The following is a 25,084-nucleotide window of genomic DNA, read 5'->3' as shown; positions in this document are numbered from 1 at the left end:
AGTATTTCAGGTTTCTAAATTTAACATTGGTACTTGTCTGTCTGAATTCAAAATTACACCCTCAGAAAACTACCTAGATTTCTAAGCTTCCTCTGGCTATTGGTAGAGTGCATGGAGTTCATCCAAATACTGTTAACCATAAGGTATCACTTAAGCCTTGACTGCACTGAGCTGTTTAATACCTATTTGACATCTACATACCATGAAAAGGATTAGTGAACTTGGGAACATCATACTTGCAGAACCTTCTCTAGCAAATGTGCTGGAAAAATACCTCTACTGCAGCTAAGCTTTAGTGCATGCCAGTGATGGTTGGGCTTGGGCTGCACCCTCCCTTCCCTGCATGCTTGCTGGTCTGACTAGGGCCAGGATTCAGGCCCTGCATGCTAAGGAAATAGATGCAGAAGGAGATACAAAAAGCACAATTAATACTTTGAACTAATATATATGTCAAAAATCAACTATTATATATGTCAAAAATCGTATACCAAGAATTCTAAATATCTATACCTATAAAGAAGAGAATGCAAGACTTCAAAGTCCAGAGCTAAGGGGGTGTGTTACTTTTTAAAATGTATTGCAGTACTAATAAAGTAGGCTTTTGGACAAATAATTGGGCAAGTACAGTTCTAGCCAGATGTGACATTTTCTATTTAACATGCAAATAACAAAGCCAAATCCACATTAAATTTGTGAATGGGTCAACAGTGTCCAACTCTCAGACCAACCTACTGGAGAATCAGGGCAAGCAAATTCTGACTCTTCTCTCAGTGACATAAACATAGGGGACAGGTTTGTGAGCAAGACAAGTGTTTCCTGCAGCTGACTGTGTTGGAGATAATGAACTTCATTTTGTTAACCTTATACTTTTCTAGGATGGCTGAAAGTAAAAAAGCAAAAAGCTAATCCTTTTTCTCTCAGCGCAGTCTGCAGTCAAGTGAAAGCTAGATCAGGCAGTATCCAGTCAATCTACTGGAGGTTCAATTAGTTTATTTAAACGCAAGAGAAACAGTTCTGGAATGGATTGGTCCATGAAATAAAAGTAATTTATTTAACTTACAAAGGTAAAATTAACCAATGACATTTGCTTTTTCATACTTCATAGCCTGCAATTAACGTTGCCTTTGGAGAAGGGTGCTTTTTTATCCTATTATATTTTACAATACAACACAGACATCAAAATTTTCATTGAAGAAAGACAATTTGTTAACATTTAAATATGCAGACATCTGTTCCAGTGCCTTAAGAATGTGGTTTTTGTATACAACAGAGAAAAATACATCTGACAACAGTAGCTAGTATATTACAAGCAAACAATATTGAACTCTGCATAGTTTATACAATATGCTGTGGTAATAAGTTAGATTACCAGTTTTATTAACTATACTAGCTGGCCACATAAAGCCTGACATTCATCTGAAATGTGGCATTGTACGTTCTATTGGTATTCTCTTAATAGCTTCATTTAATGAAGTAATCTGGACAAATGAATTTCAAAACTAAAAGCTGATTTAGAAACATGGAAGTTTTCACTACAAACATTTAATGCTCACAGTACATTCCTAAAGTAAAGGCAGGTCTCCGATATAAAACATAGCTGTCAGAAAGAAAGGAAAATAGTGTGCAAATTAAAAAAAACATTGCATTTAAAATGTGTTCATGTGCAAGTTACAGTATCAACTGTATATTAATACTAACTGGGAAAAAGTCTCAGCATAAAATGATACACATCTCACAGTACGTTCTTGATTGCACATTGTTCCACGGCATTTGCATCCATTACACTTTCTTGCAAAAAATCATATACACTGAGTACCCTTAATTAAAACTAAACTATTTTACAATGTGAAGTTGTAGACATGCTTCAGTTAGTGGGAAAAACTGGAAAAAAAATAATCTCATTGCATCAAAAATGCTTACTGTGTTGTAGAGCCACAGTGCTTGTTAATTACTGACAGTTGTCAAAATCTTTACTAAACAGGGCTTGTGGGTTACTGAGCGATAACCCCACCCATGACTGACTGCACTGGGTTTTGTTCTTTGCTTTTACAATACAGTACATGCATTTCAACCCCACAGATTCTTACAGGCATACTCAAAATTACCTGTTTTAAGTCTTTTCTTTTTTTTTCCTGTGTTTCCCAAAATATTTAATGCTGATTTAATTGCTTTCAAAGCAAACAGAATAGGTCCTTTCCACAGTGCATATCGCTGCATTTTTAGCTACTTAAATGGACATTATATAAAAACAAGATTAGCTCACATAAATCTTAAAGAATGTCAAAAATGCCTGAAGGAATGTTGAAAGCATTGGGAAGAACTCTCATTTTCAGCGTGCCATCTGCTCCACAGGAGAAGATACGATTGCCTTGCACAGTTTCAATCTGGGTGACACCAGCACCAATATTTCTGAAAATGGACTGCTTAGCATGTTCATTTTTGAATGAATGAATTAAACTATAGCCTGTCAGTCTCCACACCTGTATCAAAAGAACAGCAAATTAGACAAAAGGAGATGAAAATTAGGACTTGTATTTTTTCCCTAATGCTTCAGCTTCCTTCCTCCTCTAAGCTTCCTGCTCCATTTAGCAAACACAAAGGATAGCTTTTGTTGTCAGCACTAATTAAACAGGTTCAAGAGTCTTGAGAGGCCGTCACTGAAGCATAAGGAAGAACATCATAGGGCTACTTTAATGGAGGACAGTGGTTACTATGTAGGGCAAAGCTGCCCTCTGTTGTCCTGTCAGCAGCACCCCCCAGCTTCCTCCTCATGAAAGGTGCAGAAGTGGAGGGGATCTGTTTTATCTAAGATGGCCACGTCAGCTTCACAGCAGATGGAAATACTTCTCTGCTAATGAGTGCTGCAGAGTCTGCTGTGTAAATAACAAGCATGCAGAGCAGGCAGCCCGGCTGTCTGAGTTGGCTGCTACGTCCGAACTTGCAGGAGCCCTCATCAAGACCAGGCCACGAAGTGTGTGGAAGCACAGAAGGCACCTATCAGCAGTGCACAGTCCCCCTAAAAGCAGAGAAACCATGTTCTCTCCCTCTCCTTACTATGTCTTTATGTTTCCTTCTGTTAGTTTTCTGCAAATAAGCTCTTTAAGACAGGGACTGTATTTCTATTATTTTTATTTTACTGTTTTTAGTGTCCTACTATTATGACATCTCAGTATCTGGGGCTACAACAGCATCTAGAAAAAACAGAATTTGTTGTTACACAAACTTACCACAATATTAATATTACTGAGCACCCCCTGTATTACAGAGAGAAATATCCAAATGCAAAAACAGAACATTTTTAAGAGGGGAAAATAACAGCTAAAAGAATTCTGCACTGTGCTTTATCCATTTAAAATTCAGTCACACATTGAAAAAGTTCAAAGATATTTTAATTTCCTGTAACTGAGAACAAAAGCTACTTGCGTAGAAAGGCTATTAGCATGTTTAAGTTTTACATCATAAATTTATTTGTGGCAAGTATCCTGAATATTAAATGTAGGTTATCTATCTGTTTCGTTACTGGATTTATTTAGCTCTTTACGGCATGCTGATCAAAATATCACTGCTTCAGCTAAATACTCTCCTATTACGACTCAGCTACTCTGATACCTTACCTTCATGTTACCTTCTGCTGAGCCTGTAACAAAATAATCCTCAGAAGGGTCCAGTGCAAGGGCCTTTACAGCCGATTCATGTGCTTGGAAGGTATGGAGGATTTGTCTCTGTCTGATGTCAAAGATGCAGATGTACCCCTTCCTACCTCCAGAAATCAGCAGTTGATGTTTAGGTGCATACTGAAGTACTGTGGCACCGTGATCGTGACAAGTGAAGGCTGAAGGAGAAGTAGTATGTCAGAATTTAACAGATTTGCAACTGGTAAGTAGCTTTCGATCTTAAAATGCATTTCTGTTATAAATTGTTATTTGAATGTTTCCCGACTTCACAGATATGCTCCTTGTATGTGGGTAATGTCATATCAGCTGACAGTTCTTTGCTCTCATAAGAGCTATATAGATCTAATAAGCACAAGAAAGCATGATACGCAGTCTAATTTCATTTTAATTTAAAATATGAGCACAAACATGAATTAACTTTAAAAACTGAGAAAATATAAAATTCACCATGTATATTAAGTTACATTTAATTCCTTAGTTCAAGAAATACTATAGCTGAAGTCGAACATTAAGGTAAACATTAATTACCTTATGGATCTGCGTTACTATATTCTAATTTCCTAATCTCTTTTTCATAGGAGCCCTGACTCAATTTCTTTAAAGTGAGGCTGAACTTCTGCACGGTCTGGTAACTAGTTTCAAAATGTGAATCCAAGAATGCACCTACTCTTTACACAGGTAATTGCTGTGTTTATTCAAGTACTGCAATTATTTGCAGCTGTATATGATGGTTGAATTTGTTCTAAAAAGCTAGGACAGTATTTTTTTATTTTTACTTATTTTTGTTTCATAGGGCAAAATGATAAAATTTTGCTTTATTTTTTTACATAAAGATGAAATTATTGAACTTGGTCAAATAGATACAAATATTGTTTGGGAATCTGGTCAAAGTGCTGAAAGACAATGACAGTATTTTCTTAGTTGCTTCTACTATGACCTGCAGTTGTCCTTTCCCCTCTGCTTCAACAGAGTACTGGATGTATTAACTAAGTGCCAGCTTAAGTGAAAGCATACGTGCATAGAGACTTTAATAATGCAGCCTTAATTAGTCAGCCATTTTTTTTCAAGACCATTTTCAAATATTTAAGACTTTATCAAAAAGTGTCACAAAAACAGCTTTGTGTATGACCTCCTTTCTTTATACTTTTTTATATGGAGCAGATTATCATCAGGCGGCAGACCATACCAGTCCTGGTGCATGTCCTAGCTTGCAACATGAATGTTTAGACCGATTCCCCAGCACAAACTTCTCCCCTTGCCCCAAACGCATATGTATCCTATGTTTCATTAGTCAGTAAGTAGAGGTTTTATTTTCACTGCAGGACTTACCATGTATAAGACTGTTGCCAGATGAAACCAGAGTGTCCCAGAGGCACACATTTCTGAGGAAAAAACAAAGTCTGTCATTGTAGCCTGTTGCTAAGTGATTCATAGGGTGACATGACTCAGAAGCTCCTTAAGTTTTATGTCAAAGCCTAGAAGGTAGAACTGAACAAGAAGCCCTTGACTCTCTACAGTCATTGGGGAGGAGATGCAAGGAGTTAGGAACTTAACTCTTCCTAAGCTCTCTTGTGCTTTCCAGGGCTTTCCTTTCTGCCTTTAAGATGTGTACTAGTCTTAGGGCGTACCAAGAAAGATGGATTAAATATACAAGTTGATCTTCTCAGAGAACAAGAATTATCTTGCCTTTGCTGAACATATTTCTCCCCATAGCAACAACAGCACGTCAGAATTTGGTTGCATTTGTGATACCTCTTGAAAATAGTGGTTGACTGTTGCCCATCCCTCACAAAAGATAGGAGTTGGGAAGAAAGTGACTGAAGGAATGATGCTTGAAGAAGTAATCTGGCTGATTACTTCTGAAAAAAGCTGTAACAAAGTGTATAATGCTCAGCTTTAAAATGTCAGCCATACCCTACTGCACGAGATGGAGCGGTTTAACAGAAATGAACAGGTAGCTTTGGTGAAATTCCTCACCGTTCTTTTTAAACACACCTATTATCATTGGATTGTCCTGATGTAGCAACTAGACTCGAAGAGGTTATAAATGCGAAGTCACTTGTGGTTTTACTCTGGCACTGCCAACTCTATTAAAAACAAAACAAAAACCAGATGTAATCTCATCAGTTGCACTCTGCCATCAAAAGTTATTAGCAATCTAATGTCATTAATAGCATACTGCAAGTCTTTCAAACAAAGCTGTTGCTAAAAACTGACATGCAATGCAATTTGAAAGCTCAGAGAATGAAAAAAATACCAAATTTATATAAAAAATTTCAGTATAAAATGAAAAGATACTAAAATAATGGAACTAGACAAATCCACAATATAGTAAGTCGCATCAACCTGAATTTCAGATTAAGCATGGTCTTTGTTGTACTGTTAATTAGTAGTAAAAAGAACTGAAGAGTGTATTTTTTACTGACTCTTAGGGTTATAAAGTCATTACTGTCAGCTGTGATTTTTTTTTTTTTTTAATTTAATGAAGGGCAAGGCTGCAGTAGTATTTGCAATTACATTGCAGCTTATGGTTACTCTACAAATAGTTCTCCGAAGTTGTAAAGAGCAGTAAAATCAAAACCCCTCAGTGAAACTCTTAAGCCCTTGGTCTGTCTGAAATCTTGAAAATTTAGGTTTCCTTTATAAAAAAGAATGAAAAAAATTATTTACATACCAGGTAGGGTTTAGGATTTGAGGTGGTTTGGTTTACTTGCCAAATACTTAGAAATCCTTCACCATCAGCAACACCACACTGCAAGGAATGAATTGCATTTATTAACATAACATACCGGTTACTGGATGCTTGCTTTGTGATAGTAAACATCTGAATCCAGAAAAAAAACTTTGACAGCACATTAAATATCAACAATGGTTTTCAGACACAACAAAGTTATTTAGGAGTCAAAGTGATTTCAGCGCTGATTATTTAATGATTATTTGAAGACTGATGCTTTGCTACAGGTGCAACTCTCTTCTGGAAGTGGAGGCTTTAAAAAATATGCAAATATGGAAGCTCATCTTTCAAATCCCATTTTTAAATGCTAGTTTACAGAGGGGTCAATATTCCATGACTGTACTTGAAAATATTTAGTAAAATAAGAATGCCATTATGTCAAAAAAGCATGATATGAAAAATTACGGAAAAACTGCATTGTATCATTACAAAAGACTAAGTAATATTAGTTAAATTAATAACAATGATACTGTATATTCAATACAGTCAAGATACTTAGAAATGTTTTAAAAATGTTTTTAGAAATATTTATAATTATTTTTTATATTTTCTCCATGTAGTCAGGTTTCATGACTCCTGCCTGTGTGATCTCCACACGAAACAGTTGGGACAAATAGTACCTCTTTGTTTCTTACTTAAAATATATCTCCATGTGATGCAAGACTGCATAATCAAAGCACTGATTTCAGAGATGGTTAAATGAAAATACCTGAAAAGAGGTATACTCGGAGATATTCTGTATTTCCAGCTATTTATAAATGTTCAGCTTTTGCTGTATTATAGCTATCATACAGTCATGCCAAAACTCTTTGAATTCCCTTTTTAACTCCGTTACAATTAAGGGACATAAGTAGTTTGTCAGTAAAATGAAAGGACAAGACCTGCTGAAATCAGAATGTGCAACATGGGGAACCAAGGAGGTGAATTTCCTTCCCTTTGTCTACTCTGTTCTCTGTAGCTCATCTACCTCATAGACTCATTTCTGGCCAAAGTGTATTGCTCTTTTGTACTTTCTTTCTGCTCTGCACTGTACTGGAGTAGATTTGCTCTCTGCAGCTAATGGTCTGTTAACATGTTTTCTAGGTAATGTGTTCTGCCAAAACTTTATAGTAGCCAGAAAGCAAAGTATGAAGTACATCTTGAGCTTGAAAAAAAGTCTGCCTCTGTAAAACAGGTAAGTTCAATAATGCTTTTAACCTTTGATTTAAAAAGCCTACCACCCAGGAACACGTAGATTTCAGAATGGGGAGATGCTGAGAAGTCTGACAATAGGGCAAATGGGACACAGGAATAAATACTGAGGGATGCTCAAAATTTATTTTTTAGTGATAAAGGCTGGTAGACTGATGACCTGGGGGCATGAGTTTTTTGAGTTAGTCACACTGACTTCCCTTATTATGCTCATAGGAAGAGGCTTTAGATACTCCTATGCTGTACACAAGATCAGTTAAATTTTAGAGGGGTTAAATGTATATGTCTGTTGGTTTAAAAATAAGTTGTTTTGAGATTGTTTAGACTAAGAATGGAATAAATAATTCCAGTAAGAATGGACTGGTAAGAAAAGACAGTCATGATGATCAGTCAATGTATCCTTTATGCAAAAGATCTTTCTATTGACATGTAAAGTCAGTGCAGAATACTGATAACGTTGCTTTATATCAATTAATCCTGCAGATACCAGTGTCATGAAGCTGACATGCATGAATGGAAGGGAGAAGGGTCAGTATCTTACCTCTTCCATACACAGCCAAAGCTTCCATACACAGCCAAAATGAATGCTATGATACTGGTTATACCATTATTCTAGGACATCTTAACAGTTTTCTGCATCACTCGTTAAAACTGGTTTAGAGGTCAAAACACAGCCAGATGTTTCCTTAAAAACACAAAAGGAAAAATCCTTAATATTGCACTTACCTTATTGCCTTGTGAATTGAAATACATTCTTGTAACCCTTGCATTCCCAGCCTGCCGGAAGCATACTAGTTGCTGTGGCCTTGTCCACTCAAACATTCGAACACTACCATCTTGTGCTCCTGTAAGATCTGCGATGAAAAGAGAGATGTTAATTAACACTGTAGAATTTTAGAGAAAAACAGGGAGTCCACACTGGTAAGCATGATTCACTTACAGTACTGATGGACTGGATGTGAAGCCATTCTCTTGACATTATTCAGATTTCTTTTAATAAGCTTCATATAGAAGAAATACAACAAAAATTAATAAAATTTTGAAAAAAAAGACACAAACATACTCCCAATTTTGTTTATGCTGCTCTCTGCCAAGTATTCCCCATAGTTAAGTAGCCTGTTAAGATATCATTATTTATATCTAATTACTTTTAGTTGCAGTGTACTAATTAAAGCCTCAGTTTAGGACAGCTTTTCTAGATATGAAAGTACTATAGTAATATACTACAGTACAATAGTACTAATATTATCTTCTATTATAATGAAAAGGACTTAAGCACATGCTGATGTATGCTTTTGATTTTAATCTCAATGCAAGAATTTAAAGAATTAATTTTTTAAAGAAACTACAGGTCCTATCTCAAAGTTCCCAAAAGAAAGAAAAAAACGCTCATTGTCTCATTATTTTCTATGTCACAATAATTAAGATACAAGAAAGTATTTATTTTGGCCTCATTTTTGGTCACGTCTTTGTCGTTGTAGGCCTTTTATGTCAACACTGAATTAAAAGTATGAAAATTCATGCCCTTTAGGTCTCTCTGCTAAAAAATGCACAAAAAAAGGTAACGGTCTCCAGAGTTGCACATAATAAAACACTTACCACACCAGCTCCAGTACTAGTTTGACCACTACCTAACCATGGCATAGATGAAGATGGTTGTATCTGATTCACTCCAAAAGATGGTGCAGTTGACTGAGTTAGTGTTGTGGTAGAACCACGAAAGTCAATATCATCAGAACTGTAAAAGAACAGCAGTGTTCTGCTTTAAACAAATGTTTCTTTGCTACCACTACAGTTTGCTTATCTCATTTTTGTCAACAGTCTATTGAGAGTGGGTAGAGTAAGTGGTTATAATAGGACTATAATGGATAATTCCTGCACTTAGGTTGTACAAAAAGTTTCCATATCCTCCAAGTTATCAGTATTTAACCTCAAAAGATGATGCTAATCTTGGCAGATGTTGAGAACATGAGCTCTTTTGAGAAGAATCCTGTTGTTGAAAATATGGGGAGAGAAACAATACAGCATCCAGCATTCCTGATCTGTGTGTTTATATGTGTCTGTTCTGCGCAACAGAGCGTGTTACAGTGATGCCCAGATGAGCACTTGCTGGAGCTGCTACTTTCACAGTTCTTAGCACAATAATGTAGATGACGATAATTCAGGCCGTTGCGCTGTTCAGTTCACATCTGCTGCCACGATGTGCAGTGATGCAGGTGTCATTTGCTTTATTAGCTGAGGCACCATGGGATTGTACTTCACTGTGCAGCACAGACATGCCCAAGTTACTCAAACCTCTCAAAGCCTATGTTTTCCATTTGAAATACAAAGATAGTTCCTCCTCTACATTCCCTCACCACCACTACTTTGTGAAGTGATCTGAAACCTACTGAAGAAGAGTATGTAATTAACATTGCTTTTTTTAATATATGATCCACTTGCACTACAGGTGTTATATATGCAACTTCAAGGTAAAGCAATACTCTTAATATAATCACAAAGAAACAAACTTACCTTTTAGACTCTCTGTCATATTCTTCCCCAATCCATACAAATGACTGAGCAGCCAGTAGAGCTGAAATATCAAGTTCTTGAACATCATGTGTAGATGCCAAAACAATTTCATTGTTGTTTGCCTATGCAGCACAAATAGGCAATTTATACTAACTTTAATTAAGATCTTAGTGCACTTGTTATTATACTTACTAATAATGCTGTGACTTACTTTATTAACTGCAAACGCCATGATCATATCTGACTCTTTGTGAATGATTTTTGCTTTTCCTCCTGGGTAGCCAAGATCCGCTTCAACCTACAAAACATTTAGCAGTAAATTTTAATTACCATGAAAGTGCTTTTTGTAGTGGTACATACAGACTGCAAAATCTATAAAAAATTCATGCAAGAAAAGTTCAGTGGCCTTAGCATTGTTTAGGAAGCTAAACTTTAGACTTCTCATACTCTTTGGTGTTCTAGAAGCCAAAAGTTATGTTTGAGCATAAGAAACACAAAGTTGTGTGTGCAACACTATTTACAAGGTGTTCATTCATCCCAGTTATAGGACAACCGAAGTTAATTCACTGATTAAAAGCCTGCCACACACAGACTACACAGAACATATAGCTTCTGTTAGTCATGTTAGAGAGAGAAAAAGCCAGTTCCACAGAACTTTTAAGAGTGTGCTAGAGGTTTGGGAGAAGGGATACTACCTTGTTTTTGTGATCTTCTGCTACGCAGTTTTGTTTGACCTGCTCCACACGATCTTCTACAGACTACATAACATCACACAGTCACAAACACAAAACACATGCACAAACAAATATAAAAAAAGAATGAAACATTCCAAACTAGATTTTAAAGGCCACTCTGTCAGTAAATGATGACAAATGTATTTTTAACCTTTTATAAAAGGCACGGAAACTAAGACAGGAATCTAAACAAACTCACTTAAAATGTAATGCTTCCTAGATGAACACAAAATGTATGAATAGTAAATAAATGGAGGAGTAATACACACACAAACTCCATACTTACAGGAAATCTTAACAATACTAAATAGTATATTTATTTTCCATTGTACTTATGCGTTGGTTTTAATTTTCAATTACAACTCCTTACAGTTGTAACTCTGGTACTACTTATAAAGTCCCATATTATATATTACTATATAATATTACTTGTATATGTATATATTACTCATGCATATATACATATACACACAGAGTAATAGCTCATTTAAACTTCTTTGTCAATATGACACCAAAAAAGACCTATGAATACTCAAAAGTACTTACTTATGACCATTATCCCAAATATTCAGTTTCTTTATTAAGACAGTATTCAAATACATAAAAGTAAGGCAAGATATGTGATGTCTAAAAAGTATTTATCTGATATTTCAGTGAACAACAAGATATTCATGTGGATTTTAAAAACTGTTAAATGAAAGAAAAGAAAGTGAAATGCCAACGAAAAAGGGAAAGAAAAACAGAGAGAGATACTGATGAGACTGAAGAACAGTTATAATTGAGTTTTCTATAAAAAGTAGTTATTTCCTTTGTTTACCTCACTCTGCTTTCTTTTCTTTGTGAATATGTATCTTATGAAAGTCTCCTGCAAAAGTTCTTGCTTCACAAGAAAATGCCATAGCCTTTTTGCTGGAAGAGCTGAATAATCCTTTGATCTGGATGAAATAGAAGGAAGAAAAAGAAAATGGCTTCAATGCAGTTAAAGGTGGACAAAAAAAATCTGGAGAGAGAATCTAAATGACTTTAGTTGAAATTCCACCCCCTCCCCCCAAATTTTCAGTTTTAATCTGTTCAAGACAACTATCATGGGATACATTTATCTTGCATTTTTAAGTCCATGTTAAAGTTACAAAATTCCAAAAACTATCAACCACAACTCAGCTGACTGACTTGCATTTATATCTGTATTTTTACTCTGCTAAAGCTGCTTTTATGTTGGATCTGTGGTGCCCCAAAGAATTTCTTTACATATTTCTTTCAGTATTCAAAGGATTTCTCAAAAATGTAGTTACCTCATACATGAACCAAATAAAATCCATTGCCTTGAATTTGAAAACAAATGTTTCTAAAGAAGCAATGTATATTTGTGAGAATATATGAATAAAATCGTACAGAGTATTAACCATGCAAATTGTAAGTCATATGTAGCAAGCAAAACTAAAATTCTGTTTTAGTATATGGAGAAAAGCAAATAATTTTTGAGTTTGAAAACATCATTCAAGGTCTGTATTGAAAGATGCCTTTAAGCATGACATAGGTCAAAACACAGAAGGACTGTTCACACTGGAAAAGAGGAGGATTGGCTATATAAGGACTACAGTCCTTTTCTCTCCCCCTCCCCCAGTTCCAAAAGTCTGTGTGCATTATAGCCCTCTTTTTTGGTGCTGAGATAGGGTTAAGAGAAGATGGGAGATAGCTGCTACTGGAGGAAAAGAAAGCAGCTGAAAAGGATCTCCACAGCAGCAGCTGTTGCCCTTGAGTTGTAGTCCTCCAAGCTTTGCTCTTTCCCTCTTATTTTCCTTTCTTGCTGCAGTTTGAAAGGTGCAGCAGAATGACTAAAGGCTGCTACAGGAGACAGCTGCATAAGAAGAAACAGAGAGATGTGGGAAAATGGCTAGAACTAAGATATAGCCAATCTTCATGGAGCTGTTTAACTTTAGGTATCGTTTCACATTAGTATTCCTATGATCAAGGAATTTTTTTTTTCCTAGGAGAAAGTACTTACTTGAATGGTGTATTTTCAGGTTCAATCATTGCTTTATTGCGGATAATGGCTGGTCCTGCACCTACTCCAAGGTCACTGGGATAGGTATTGATGTAGTTTGGTGGTGGGCCTTCAAACTGGTCCATCCTCTCTTGAAGGATATGTTCCCAATTTTCCAAATTTTTTATTACAGCAATGCCCAAAGGCGATGTTACAGGCAGATCTGAACAGAAACATTAATATAGTATAGCACAGAGACAAAATTATGGAAGTTAAAAGTAAAATCTGTCAGAAAGCTACTTTAAAGAAAACTAAAATGTAAAGCAGAATTTAACTTACCAGTGAATTCCAGACCAGCAATGGGAAAGAAGTTCTTAATGTTGTGCAGAACTAATTTTACCATTGTCAAATGCAGAAGAGCCCAGCTGTATAAAAAAGAGTTTTAGTTGTATTAACACAACATTATTGCAGTTACCTGCAGGTCAGTTTTTTTTCTACTCCCACCAAATACACGGATGAGGTAAACCGCATGGATGGTTCACAATTTTTAAGTTTAAAAGAGCTGTAGCAAAAGATACTTATATATCAACTATGAAATGAAAGTTCACCTCTGAGGCTCCTCACTGGAACAGATAGTATCCCTTTTTCTCTTTTATAAATCCCAGATTACTCTACTCTTCCTCCTAAAAGCACATATCAGATACAAGCGTACTCATCCCCCAAGAGAGTGTGTCAGGTAGGGGGGTATGGGTATGTGTCAGACAGAGAAGGCAGCCTGTGCAAAACTGGGAATTAAGCAGAAGCCACCTGATAACCTTGCTGAAAGTCTCCACAAAATCACAATGAAGACAGACAAGCCACTACTCTGGCATTCATGCAGGAAGCTTTCCCACTGAAAGTGTCACATATATTAAAAATACAAATCCAGGACAATATAGCTGTAATGACTAAAGAGAGATCTGAAATGAAATACACATAAAAACTGTTTTCTTTCTCCATTTTTATAATGCTAAGGTCATCCACTTCATTCTACCTTGCAACATTTTCTGTCCATATGTTCTATTTAATCTGTATCTCATTCAAAAAGTAAAGATCATACTTGAATCTTCTGGAACATTAATTTAGAGATGGCATTGTGGAACCTCATGTTCTGTGTGTCTTAATGATGATTTTTTTAACAAAACAACCTCCATCTCTCTCACAAAAAGAAAACCAACCAACCAAGCAAAGAAAAAAAAACCTAAAAAACCAGACCATCTGCTAATCCCATTCTTTCAGATGAGTAAATGGGAGAACTGTTACTGAGATCAGAATTTGTCACCCCCGTAATCCTATTGCCATAGATAGATTTATCTACAGTGCTGAAAATACTTGTTTTAAACTGTGGAGAGTGCAGAGGCCCCATGTTTTCTTTAATTTGGAAGAAAAGGCAAACATGTGACATGATTAGTCTAAAACAATGGCATTTTCTGCTAACCTGTAAGAATTGGCATCCTTATGTTCCTGGATCTGTGTATCAGAGAGGAAAGCATCATCCTCTTCCTCATCACTATGAATGCTTTCGTCAGAATCATATATAACACCACTGTCTGATAAAGGAAGAAAGGGCTGCAATACAAAATAGAAGTTTGCTATAAAAGTAGTTTTCAGAGCTCTTAAATATTCAACTCTTTTACCTTAGTTGTCATTTAAAATATGTGACAGTGATAACGTATAAACAAGTTTCCCTAAAACACGCAAAAAGCAGGGGGAAAAGTGTATATTATTTGCTAGAGACATATTTTGAAAGTTAAATAATGGACCGGTAGGCCTTTAATCTTTTATTAAGAGGCTAATATTCCACAGCTTACTATGAAGAACATTTAAAATTCTGACGTTATTTCTGTTCTTTAAAACTGAACATAAAAGAAATATGCTTTTATGTATAGTAACTTGCATTTTCCATTTTAAATACCTTTGCCATAAAATAGTCCCACATGCTGAGTTCTGGAGGAATAAATTTTTCTTTGTAAGAGGGTCTTTCTGCAGGCACAGGTGGTGGTACAGTGCTATCTTTTACTGGTCTTCCTGGCACTAGCATTCTCATATTAAACCGACGACGATGTTTATCCATTTCTTCTGAAGGAAGAGGTGGTGCTAAATTGAAATCATTTAAAAAGCTGATATAAACAAATGGCTGTGTTTTATAATACAAATAATTAAAAACATCATTAATATTGTTGCTAATTTCTACTGACTCAAAAAACCAAAGCCAGTCTAAATGAAGTACGTGTAATCATACCAAAAGTCTAAAGATGATAAATCTAATAACTGGGCATGTATATGTTGGATATATCACAAGAAATGCATTTTATTATCTAGATGATTAAGTTCTCAGGAGATGTAGCTTTTAAATAAAAAGTTTTTAGCTGAAAAATTTCTCAACATAGGCCTGAAATTCTGTTGAGAAGTTAAGAGCAATATATATGATTTCACTAAACTGTGAACTGCACAAGTAATAATATTTACTCAAAGTATAAGCTAAGGAACTCTTAAGATAGTGAAGAAAATTTGAATAAAGAGATATGGCTTTTTAACACCAACTTTAGTCTATTGTAAACTGTTATGATTTGAAATGTCTTAATATTTATCAAAATATGAACATGGACTTTGGTTTTCAAAGTTGTCCTGGGCAGACAACATTGAAGATTACACTTACTTTATTACAAAGGAGCTAAATATTTTAAAACATTAAAAAAAAAAGGCACTAACATTCATCTACACTGCAAATTTTTACAAACCTTCATTACCATCCTCTGAAACATCAGAAGCTGTAGCAGCTTGCAGGTTAAAGAAAAACAGAATACATCTCAAATGAAGACATGACTGTTTATCTAAGTTACTCATATTAACCTTGTCAAAATAATACTCAGAATCATTCCTAAAATGATTATTCTGAAATGAGTTTTCAAGATATTCCACGAATGACAAATACCTGTTACACAGACTTATAATGGTGCACTTCAGAATGTTAACTGAGCAGTGTTAATAGTGTCATAGTGTCAGCAGTGACAGCAATCAGTATGATTAGAAACAGTATTTACATTATAATGCCTTATTACTGTTTTGTTTTATATGTTAGACATGAAGCATGACATTTTTGTATAAAAGGTTTCAAGCATATAGTTGTTTAGAAAGCCTGTGTGACAGGATTTTCAGTATGGCTGCCACATGAAGAGGACCCCGAATCTCTTTCAGTATAGTTGTTGCATAATGCCTGGCACAAAGCGATCCTCTCATTACTGGGGCCCTTGGTCTGTCCATTGTGAGTAACAATGATATCTGTAACTTAAGAGCCTTATATAAAGGCATCAGCCTATAAGCCTCTGACTTTTGACTCAATCCTGAAAAGATCCCTGGCAAATCCCATTCTAAAGAAAAAAAAATTTTGCTAATAAGAAAATCAGAAGCATGAGAAGGATGAAAGCAGCAGTAACTCTTCTACAAAACCAGTAAACAGGAGCTCCCCAATTACTTTGTACCCCACCTTATTCTGAGGATCAGCCCCTTCCTCAACAGGAACTACTGTTTGCTAACTATGCATTTCAAAAACCATAGAGATATATTCAAGAGTTTAGTTACTCTGTTTTCCAAAAAGCATATGAGAAATGCTTGTGCTTTCCTTTGTCTCCAGAGCCTGGATTCAATCTCCACTTCTGCATTTTGTCATGCGGTATATTAAGTCATGCTTATTTTTCTTTGAAAATTGCTGTTTTGAGTTGGAGCTTAGAAATGCATAAATACCAGCTTTGGCTGACAGAAGATAGTTATTTTATACTGTCTTGTGGCAGGTGAAATCTTATCTAAAGACAAAATATTGTCTTTAAGTTATTACAGTAGTTGTAGAATAACACATCTCATATACAGAAAAAATACAGGGAATAACTTATTGTTATTTATACTATCTATTTTTCACTAAAAATAGTGACTGAAAGCCTTGAAAAGCTTTATAAACAAGCATCCCATAGTAGTTAAATGAGGAAATACTGATGCTTAGAATACTTGTTTGACTCAGAACATCTGAATTTAAATTACTCGTTAATGATCTAATTCTCCAGTGGTTTAATGTCAAATGCAGAGTTGAGTTACAAGAGGTAACACCAGTTAAAGTAAAATCAGTTCTTATATTAAGGAAAGTAACAGTGTATACGAGTAACCCTGAAATATTTATACTGGGAAGTACACCTGACAATCCACATCATTTCCTGTGTCACAGTCAGCAGCAATTTCATTGCTACTTGACAGCTGCTTGGTGTGATGACTGACTGATTTTTAACCACTGTTTTGTTTTTTATATTGCTGTTTGAGCACTTTGTTTTGCCTTAGATTGAGAGATTATTCACTGTTGTTTTAAAAAAAGGAAGGAAAAATGCATGTATCTGGGATGATATGCACACCTGAACCCCCAGTAATCTATGTTGTGAGTGAAAACAATCAAATGCAGATGTCCAATGAAATTCTATCTCCAATCCAAGTGGAGATCTAAACAATTTAAAAAGCTTTCTACCCCATCAACATTCCTTGGTTTTTATAAGAACAGTCCGTCATAGAGAAGATGAAGTCTGGATATTGTTTTTTAACCTAACAGTTACTCAGACACCAGTCTTGAGGTGCTGAAACAAATATTAGGAGAATAAAAAAAACGGAGCTGTAAAAAGACATAGTTAAATTATAATGTCAAATTGTAAGGCACTCTTCTGAGTCAATGTCTGTACTGTTTGTATGGCAAATGCAAAATGTGCTGGGTGCCACTTAAGAAGACAACTACAAGAACAAACTTTTTTTCTAGTTTCTAATATATATAGCATTAGTTTTCTTGCCAGTAGATATTTAAATTCTACTTATTTAGTCTTTGCCTTTAAAGGGAGGGAAATCTTTCCTCCTATGATGCAAAAAGATATAAAATGCAAATTATTAGTACGACCTTTAGAGAACTAAGTACCTGGAATATTTTCTGATTGCCTTCGAGGTTTTACAACAAGTTTCACTCCTCCCCCAAAAACAGCAGCCCACATTCGACTGTTCAAAGGATGGGCTGCTAGTCGAAACAGTTCATTACATGAATTGGTCGCAAGCGCATGTATAAGGAGACTCAGGTAGACAGCTACAACAGCTTCACAAAGTAGGATGTTTAACTTCGGTTGATCTTCATCTTGAGCTGAACTTAAGAGATTTATAAGTGAACTCACACCTGCAAGGTTAGGAAAAACCATAGGTTAAATGAGTATGTATACTAAAGGAGAAGAAAAGGCAATGTTTTATCTGTACATTTTAGGTTAAACATATACTAATAGCCACTTGATACTTTTATTCAAACCATTTTTTTTTTTTTTTTTTTTTTTTTTTAAGAATTAAGAAAAATGCCTTCTTCAGTCTGGCAGTGCCACAAACACTGTTGGCAGTTCAGTTTGCCTATGAAACTTCTGTACTGTCTCCAGAGTTGTCCTCAAAATACTAAATTTATGCTAGAACATCAAGCATAATCCTTTTAATGGCTATGCATAGTAGAACATATACATAAGACAGCACTGTAAGAACAGCTGACAGGAATAACTTTGCTAGGGGGTGAGGGTGACTGGAGGAAAAGGTTATTTTAGGATGAGAAATAATCAGCCTGTAGAGTTGATATTGAAAATCCTGACCTCTTCAGCAAATAAGATGTTTGTCATATACTAAGTTTATTTTTTTGCTATGCAAAGACATTAAAGGCTGTTACTCATTTGGGAAATAAACCCAAAACACTCCTCCATCATTGATCATTCATCATTTCATCTATCTTTGGATGAACGACTAACAGCATATTGTACTGTAAGTTATTAATCATATTACAGAATAGTGAGATAACTTTGAAATGTCGGGCTTGACCAGTGGTGTTAAAAATAACCTTTATTTTTGTCTCACCAGGCCACTGAGCAGGAGATGAGTTTGGAGTTGCATGCTCTTCAATACTTTCTGTCCTTAGTCTGCGTCGATCACTCAAAAGCAGTCCCTGATAAACCATTCCAGTGAACTGATTTGCTTCTGTTTGACTGCTAAATACAAATCATTTTTTTTCTGATGAGAAAGGATTTTAGAATATTCTTGTAAAGTATATATTTAATAAATTCTTTCCATTTTGATCAGAAAATCTCCAACATTTAAAATTCTTTCTATAAAGCATGTAGTAAGGTTTTAGAAGATTAAGTGTATGGTAACTTTACAATATAAGCCTCCCAAATTTTTAGTTAAAACTTGAAGTGTCTCCACGCAACATTAACAGTCATAGTATGTTAGGTGCATATCTCTAGATATACAAAAATCTTTTTCAAAAATTTTAATAAAATAACTTATTCTTCAGAATATTTTTCTGTTTCACAGCATTCCCTTCCAGTTACAGTTTGGAATATAAACTCTCTGAAACCTGAGTTGAGTTAGGCACAAATGTTTCCCTTGCATCCCTATACAGCAATGGCTGTGTTGTGGGAAACAGCTTTCAGATGTTCTTTCAGAAGCATCTTAAGAGTGACAACAGATTTTCCTATTTATTTATTGAAAGAATCTGAATAAGTTGGTGTTATTTTATCTGTGTAAAATTGATTTAGCATATCAAAGCTAGCAATGTGTAAACTGTATAGGTATCTATACCCATATACAGAGATTTAATCCCTTTTTTAGACACAGACATGAAGTTTCCATTTTGGAAACAAAGTATACTACAAATGTAGAACTGTAAGAAAACTTTCATTTTTACCTGTAACTGTGGCTGTCACACAGAGCTTGATAAATGGATGCAGAAAGTGAAGCTGCTAAAGAATGAAGTGTGTACACCTAAAGTAAAAACAGCCAATATTAAGTTTTACATAAAAGGTGTGTAAATCATGATTTTCTCTAAACAGCATTGGAAATCAATCATGCAAGAATGTCCTACTAGGTGGTTTTAAACCAAGTCCAGGAAATGATAACTGAAAGTTAATTTAGTGGTTACAATACAACATTTTGAAATCACAGCCGCTTGACGTAGATTATTTCAGATTGCAATCGGAACCTTCTATCTAAACATACATATTCTAATATTATGTCATGATAATTACATTTATTCTAATACAGAACTGTCACAATGTATCACTGAAGAAGTGATTAAATATTTTCTGGTATGAAGATGATTTCCACAGTCAGAACAGTTCTCCGAAGCTATATTATATGACATAGTAGCTCAGTGTAGTAGTAGTTGCTCAGTCTACATAAAATACAAAAGTTTGCACAACCATTATATGATTGTAGTATCTATAATCTCTTTTTCACTTCAGTTATATGCTCGTAATTATCCAGGAGTCTGCCAGCAACAAGAATAATACATTAGCCTCTAGTGGCCTTGCAATGAAACAGAAATACTCCAACTCCTACACAGCAGAAGAAATGCAGGGATTTATTGGATTCCAATGGAAGAAAATGGTACTGCAAAACTGTTAAAAATTTAGATATTTTTAACCTACCCTTTGTTCATTTTCATCTTTCCCTACCATCCTTCCACTTAATCGGTAGGATGCTAGATCTCATATTAAAGAAGTGAATTATCTAAATAGTTCATTTGTGATTAGGAAAGTGTCAGGTCTTCTTTCTCAATTCATTTTTAAAAGAAAATACATGTGCAGGATGAATTCTTAGAGTAGCATGAGTTCTTTCTGTAGCATAATGCAGGATGAAAAAGAAGTCAATTGATGCAAGAGATAAAATGAGAAGTAAATGAACTTGGACTACAGTTTTAGAAATTATTTTTATAACTGCCTTGCAATATGACAACCCATTTAGTTTCCTATTTTTTCCTAGTTTGATTTAGTCAATAAAAAATCATATTAACCTAATGAATAAGAATACTGATCTAAAATCTACAAGATAATGATTTGGCTTCTTACTAATTAACTGTGGCATGGTCTCAGGCTCTTTCGCTTTCCCCTCACCTCTATTTGCTGAATCTGACCAGAATTTATTCACCTCAAGGTATGGAGCCAGACAAAGCAATTCACCACAACTCCATGAAAATCAAGAGACTTGAAGAAATTTGCACCAGCAGAGAAGCTGAGGTAAGGTTTATAGCATCTATATTAACAGAAGGCTGTAACTCACCTTACAGCTTCCCACCTCTAGTTTCTTTCATTAATATCCCTACAGGACTTGGCCAGAATGTTGATAATTAGTTATATGATCTTGTTGTTTCAAGAGCAAGAATTCAGTGTTTTAGTACACATCCAAATTTGGAATAGTTTCCTGAGAATGACTGACCAGAGTTTGGATGAAATGGAACCAACCAGATTCCAACAGAGGTTAGAAAGGAAACTGGAATCAGCATTTTAATTTCTCCAGACTTTAAGGAGAAAGAGTGTTGTGAAAGAATGAATGTCAAAAACTTAACCAAGCACCACATTTTTGCACGCTCTCTCTCCATTTTATAAATAATCATTTAGTATTTCCTGAGAACTGTTTTCATTACCTTTACATCTTCAATATTAGGATGTGGTGGTGATTTCATCTGCACAATAGTGTAAAGAATATCATGGATGTGGTTGTTTAAATACAGCACAGGATTAGCTATCACAGTTTTTGTTGACGCTATGCTCGCAGAAAGCAACGGTAGTGTTGTGGGCAATGGAAGTGGAGACTGAAGCTGTTTTACAGTAGTTTCCTGTTTAAAAAAAGAGACTGTATTTAAGATGATTGGTTTGAGAGGAAAAAAAAGAATAAAAATGCTCATTTTACATATTATTTATTTTCCAGGTTTATCTTCTTTCATTGCTATCTACTCAGTACACTACAGTGACTGATGTCAAAAGTAAGTTCTTATTTACTGTAATGACATAGATCAGACCTGATAGCAAAGTCTTCTGGAATACTTTTGGTTTAGTGCAGGAAAAGTATTTTTATGCATTTCATTAGTAAGTGTTGGGATTGGCTATTAAGAAGCAGTATCTGAAAGTACACTATTTTTTGACATAATGCTCACTGGTCTGAGTTTAATAACAACAGTCACATCTGCAGTAATCCGAGTTTCTCAACTGGAGAAGAACAGCAACTTTTCCCCTCTTAAAGTAATGGGCTAAGCCTAACACAATAAAAATAGTCAATACTGCTCCTGTTTTGAATGCAAAAACCCTGAAACTAGAGCAAGCTGAATGACTTGCACAATATCAAACAATATCTGCTTTAGCTCAGATAACAGTCCCTAAGATTTGCTGAAAAGTATCTCCTTCGGTATGAAATAAAAATAGAAAATGTCATAATACAGTAACAAAGAGCACTACACTGTCTGACTTGGTATTATTTGTTGAACCTTATAACTGAGGTGCCATTCCTTGTAGCTCCCTTGCATGATTTGCTGAGGTGTAGAGAATGAGATTTGGCCACACTATGGATTAGATGCTAAATAGTAGATTTTTTTCAAAACTATAATTTCATTTAACACATGTAAATAGTGCTGCAACTAGTATATAAACAACAATATTTCTATTCCACAGCCTATTAGGCTATACATGGCATTCAGGATTAGGTAGCCTAATCCTGAACGTGGTACAATGAATTCTTAAAAACCAAATGGTCAGGATCTGGAAAAGCAGCCCAATCAAAAAGTAAGCTGTTGTTTCAAGAATGTTAAAATAATCTTGACAGTTAGGCTTGCAGAATGTAATAGGCATCTATCTAGGCCCAAACTCAAGCATTTGACAAAATCCACAGCCCAGAACTTTCAGATTCAACTGAAGGGAAATTATTTGAAGTTGTATTACCTGCTGTGACTCTTGCAGCAAAAATTTCAGCTCCATTCTTACAGATGCTAAACCACCACCTTGTGCCCCATGAAGACTACAATAACTTAGAAAAACTCTTAGAAGAGCTTGATTCTTCTGCAGCCACCACTTTCGCCTTTCAGCATGTTCTCGCTTTGCTTGTAACCTACGTCTTTCTATCTGGTGCCGTTCGTATGAACCAATGTCTGGCTTATCCACAATATCTTCATGATCAAGTAGATCCCCATTTACTTTGGTATATGTTTGACAATAGTCTTTGCCACCAGCTTCATGGTTGCATATTTCATGCATAGCAGCAATCTCTTTTTCAAGCCAGTTGTACAGCTGAAATCTGAGTTTTCCTCCATCTACTTCATAACCTGTAGCCAAAGTTCTCAGCTCAGTCATCAGGATCTTCAAACAGGCTCTGAACTTCAGTTGTTCAGCAATAACATCAACTTCCGTATCTCCTGCATCAGAAATCTCCTCCTGTGGTGCCTGTGGGACGTCAGTGTCTGAGCTTTTTTTTCCATCTTGTTCTCCATTCTCAGAATCAGATTTTGATTTTTTCATCATTATACCAACATCCTCTTCCTCTGACCCATTTTTGTCTTCACCCCAGTCGAGAGTGAGAGGTTCATCATCAAACTTTACTGCAGGTTGACTCCAGTCAAATTGTGCTGAAGATTCGATAGTATTCTCCGAAGCAAAGGAAGTTGAAATTGGCTTTGACCAGTCTATATCACCACTTCTGGCACCATCCCTTAGGGCTTTGGAATCCAAAACGCCAGCCTGTGTTGGAGGACTAGATGGCTCTTTCTCTGTAGCTACAGTAGACTTTTTCCTTACTTTTGGAATTTTGGAAAGAACTTCAAGAGCTAAGACAGGACAGCCCACTTTAAAATGAGCATTTGCAGTAGTGAAGAATAATTTTCTTTCTATAAGATTAATTTTATCCACAAAGCTTTTCTCAGTTTTTAGACCTAAGGTGGCTAAAGTCGCTTCTGGTGAGCTGAAGTATCTTCGGATGAGCAAAGGGTGGGTCCGAAGATAATTGTAGAAACTGAATACCACAGGATTGCATGACTTGACAATAACTAAGGAATTAAACAGATATGACATCTATTGAAATGTCTCTAAAATGGCCATTATTTTGTTTTGCAGTATTTTCTGCATTACAAAAATTTGTCAAAACACACACACAAAAAAGAGAGTTTTGGATCTAGTTGCCCAAACAAAAGAATCATTCATTCCCCACAAAAAAAGACTAAAGATATAAGCTGGATGAGTAGAAAGATATGAAATTCTCGCATTTGCCTCACTGTGATATTCTACTCGGCTAAGTCTAGAAACAAGCTGAGGCATTCAGCAGGTGGGGATTTCCCCAGTAGAGGGTAACTGCTACAGCAATCTACGTAGCCACCTCTCTGTCACTTAACACTTATCCCGAAAGGCTGGAGCCTTGCTGGAACACTGCCAGTCCCGGGAGCAGACTCCATGGGCTTATTGCACAGTGGAGTCCACTGGAATAAAGACTAACCAGCATCAGTAGTGGAGAGGTATCATGGGGAAGTAACAAGTAAGAAAGGCCATCCAAAGGTGATTTGACAGCAGGACTAAGTTCAGTACTTACAGGGTGGGGGGTGCAGGTGGTGAGGGGAAAACCCATGGAAAAAAGGTGGAAAAATTCTTTTTGGAAGAAGACATTGAGTGGGCCAGTACCTAAGCCAATTAATGATTTCAACCAAATGGCATCTCAAGGGAAGGGACTGCATGCGGGTGCAGAAACTATTTCCCCTTCTCTACTTTGTTTTAATGAGTTTGTTCCATCAGACCAGTATTCTCCTTACCTGGGTTTTCATCATCATCTTTAGGGGTTTGTTCCAATAAAGTGTCGAGAGCTCTAGTGTAATCTTTCATTATCCAATATGCAATGCTTCTCAGAAAAGGATCAGAATGCAATTTAGTACAGCTGAAGCCAGTTCCATCCTTATGGCAACCTAAAATCTTTTCATAAAGAATGGAGGTGTATGTGACCGAGGTTTCAAACTCCGATTCATATAAACGAGCAATAACCATAGCCAACTGGATGTCTTCCATTTTCTCAAGGCATACCTAGGATAATAAGTGGGGAAAAGGTTCCTTAATTCAGGTAAGGTAGTTCTTTAAAACTACTAAAAGAATGAAGTGAATAACAATACATCTTTATAGTACAGATAATTTTTTTCATCTCTGATCCTTAAAATATATATTGATCTTTGGGTCACAAATATGGATCTAATTTTCTTTCAGATCTATGGATTTGTATTTCTCCTTTGTGTTTGGAAAGAGGTGTACTACCTTCTATTTCAGGAATTATGGTGACCACAGCAGTACAACAGCATGACAACAATTAATGTGCCAGCAATAAATATGTTTACCTAATGGAATAAACATATGCTTCCAACTTTAACATTATC

General features: G+C 35.6%; 1 protein-coding gene across 3 annotated transcripts in view; it reads right to left on the bottom strand.

The window, feature by feature from the left end:
- Positions 1 to 1,028: 1,028 nt before the first annotated feature.
- The window catches only part of DMXL2 (Dmx like 2), a 60,852-nt gene continuing 36,796 nt past the window's right edge, over positions 1,029 to 25,084 (bottom strand). For 2 of the 3 annotated variants that reach the window (XM_064517352.1, XM_026097037.2), the window contains 22 exons: positions 24,476 to 24,740; positions 22,626 to 23,722; positions 21,338 to 21,529; positions 19,601 to 19,677; positions 18,772 to 18,902; positions 17,813 to 18,061; positions 14,786 to 14,967; positions 14,309 to 14,439; positions 13,171 to 13,256; positions 12,853 to 13,054; positions 11,665 to 11,782; positions 10,809 to 10,871; positions 10,325 to 10,411; positions 10,114 to 10,235; positions 9,199 to 9,337; positions 8,540 to 8,600; positions 8,326 to 8,453; positions 6,349 to 6,426; positions 5,670 to 5,761; positions 5,004 to 5,056; positions 3,615 to 3,832; positions 1,029 to 2,480 (listed from right to left, as the gene is read on the bottom strand). In XM_064517352.1, the coding sequence (XP_064373422.1) occupies positions 2,271 to 2,480; positions 3,615 to 3,832; positions 5,004 to 5,056; positions 5,670 to 5,761; positions 6,349 to 6,426; positions 8,326 to 8,453; positions 8,540 to 8,600; positions 9,199 to 9,337; positions 10,114 to 10,235; positions 10,325 to 10,411; positions 10,809 to 10,871; positions 11,665 to 11,782; positions 12,853 to 13,054; positions 13,171 to 13,256; positions 14,309 to 14,439; positions 14,786 to 14,967; positions 17,813 to 18,061; positions 18,772 to 18,902; positions 19,601 to 19,677; positions 21,338 to 21,529; positions 22,626 to 23,722; positions 24,476 to 24,740 (3,981 nt within the window). In that variant the 3' untranslated portion in view covers positions 1,029 to 2,270. The remainder of the gene's footprint in view (positions 2,481 to 3,614; positions 3,833 to 5,003; positions 5,057 to 5,669; positions 5,762 to 6,348; positions 6,427 to 8,325; positions 8,454 to 8,539; positions 8,601 to 9,198; positions 9,338 to 10,113; positions 10,236 to 10,324; positions 10,412 to 10,808; positions 10,872 to 11,664; positions 11,783 to 12,852; positions 13,055 to 13,170; positions 13,257 to 14,308; positions 14,440 to 14,785; positions 14,968 to 17,812; positions 18,062 to 18,771; positions 18,903 to 19,600; positions 19,678 to 21,337; positions 21,530 to 22,625; positions 23,723 to 24,475; positions 24,741 to 25,084) is intronic. The other variant, XM_064517353.1, reaches the window with a different exon arrangement.

Source organism: Dromaius novaehollandiae, chromosome 10, assembly GCF_036370855.1.
Source record: "Dromaius novaehollandiae isolate bDroNov1 chromosome 10, bDroNov1.hap1, whole genome shotgun sequence".
NCBI classification, from domain to species: Eukaryota; Metazoa; Chordata; class Aves; order Casuariiformes; family Dromaiidae; genus Dromaius; species Dromaius novaehollandiae.
This window is presented reverse-complemented; position numbering and strand designations above follow the sequence as displayed.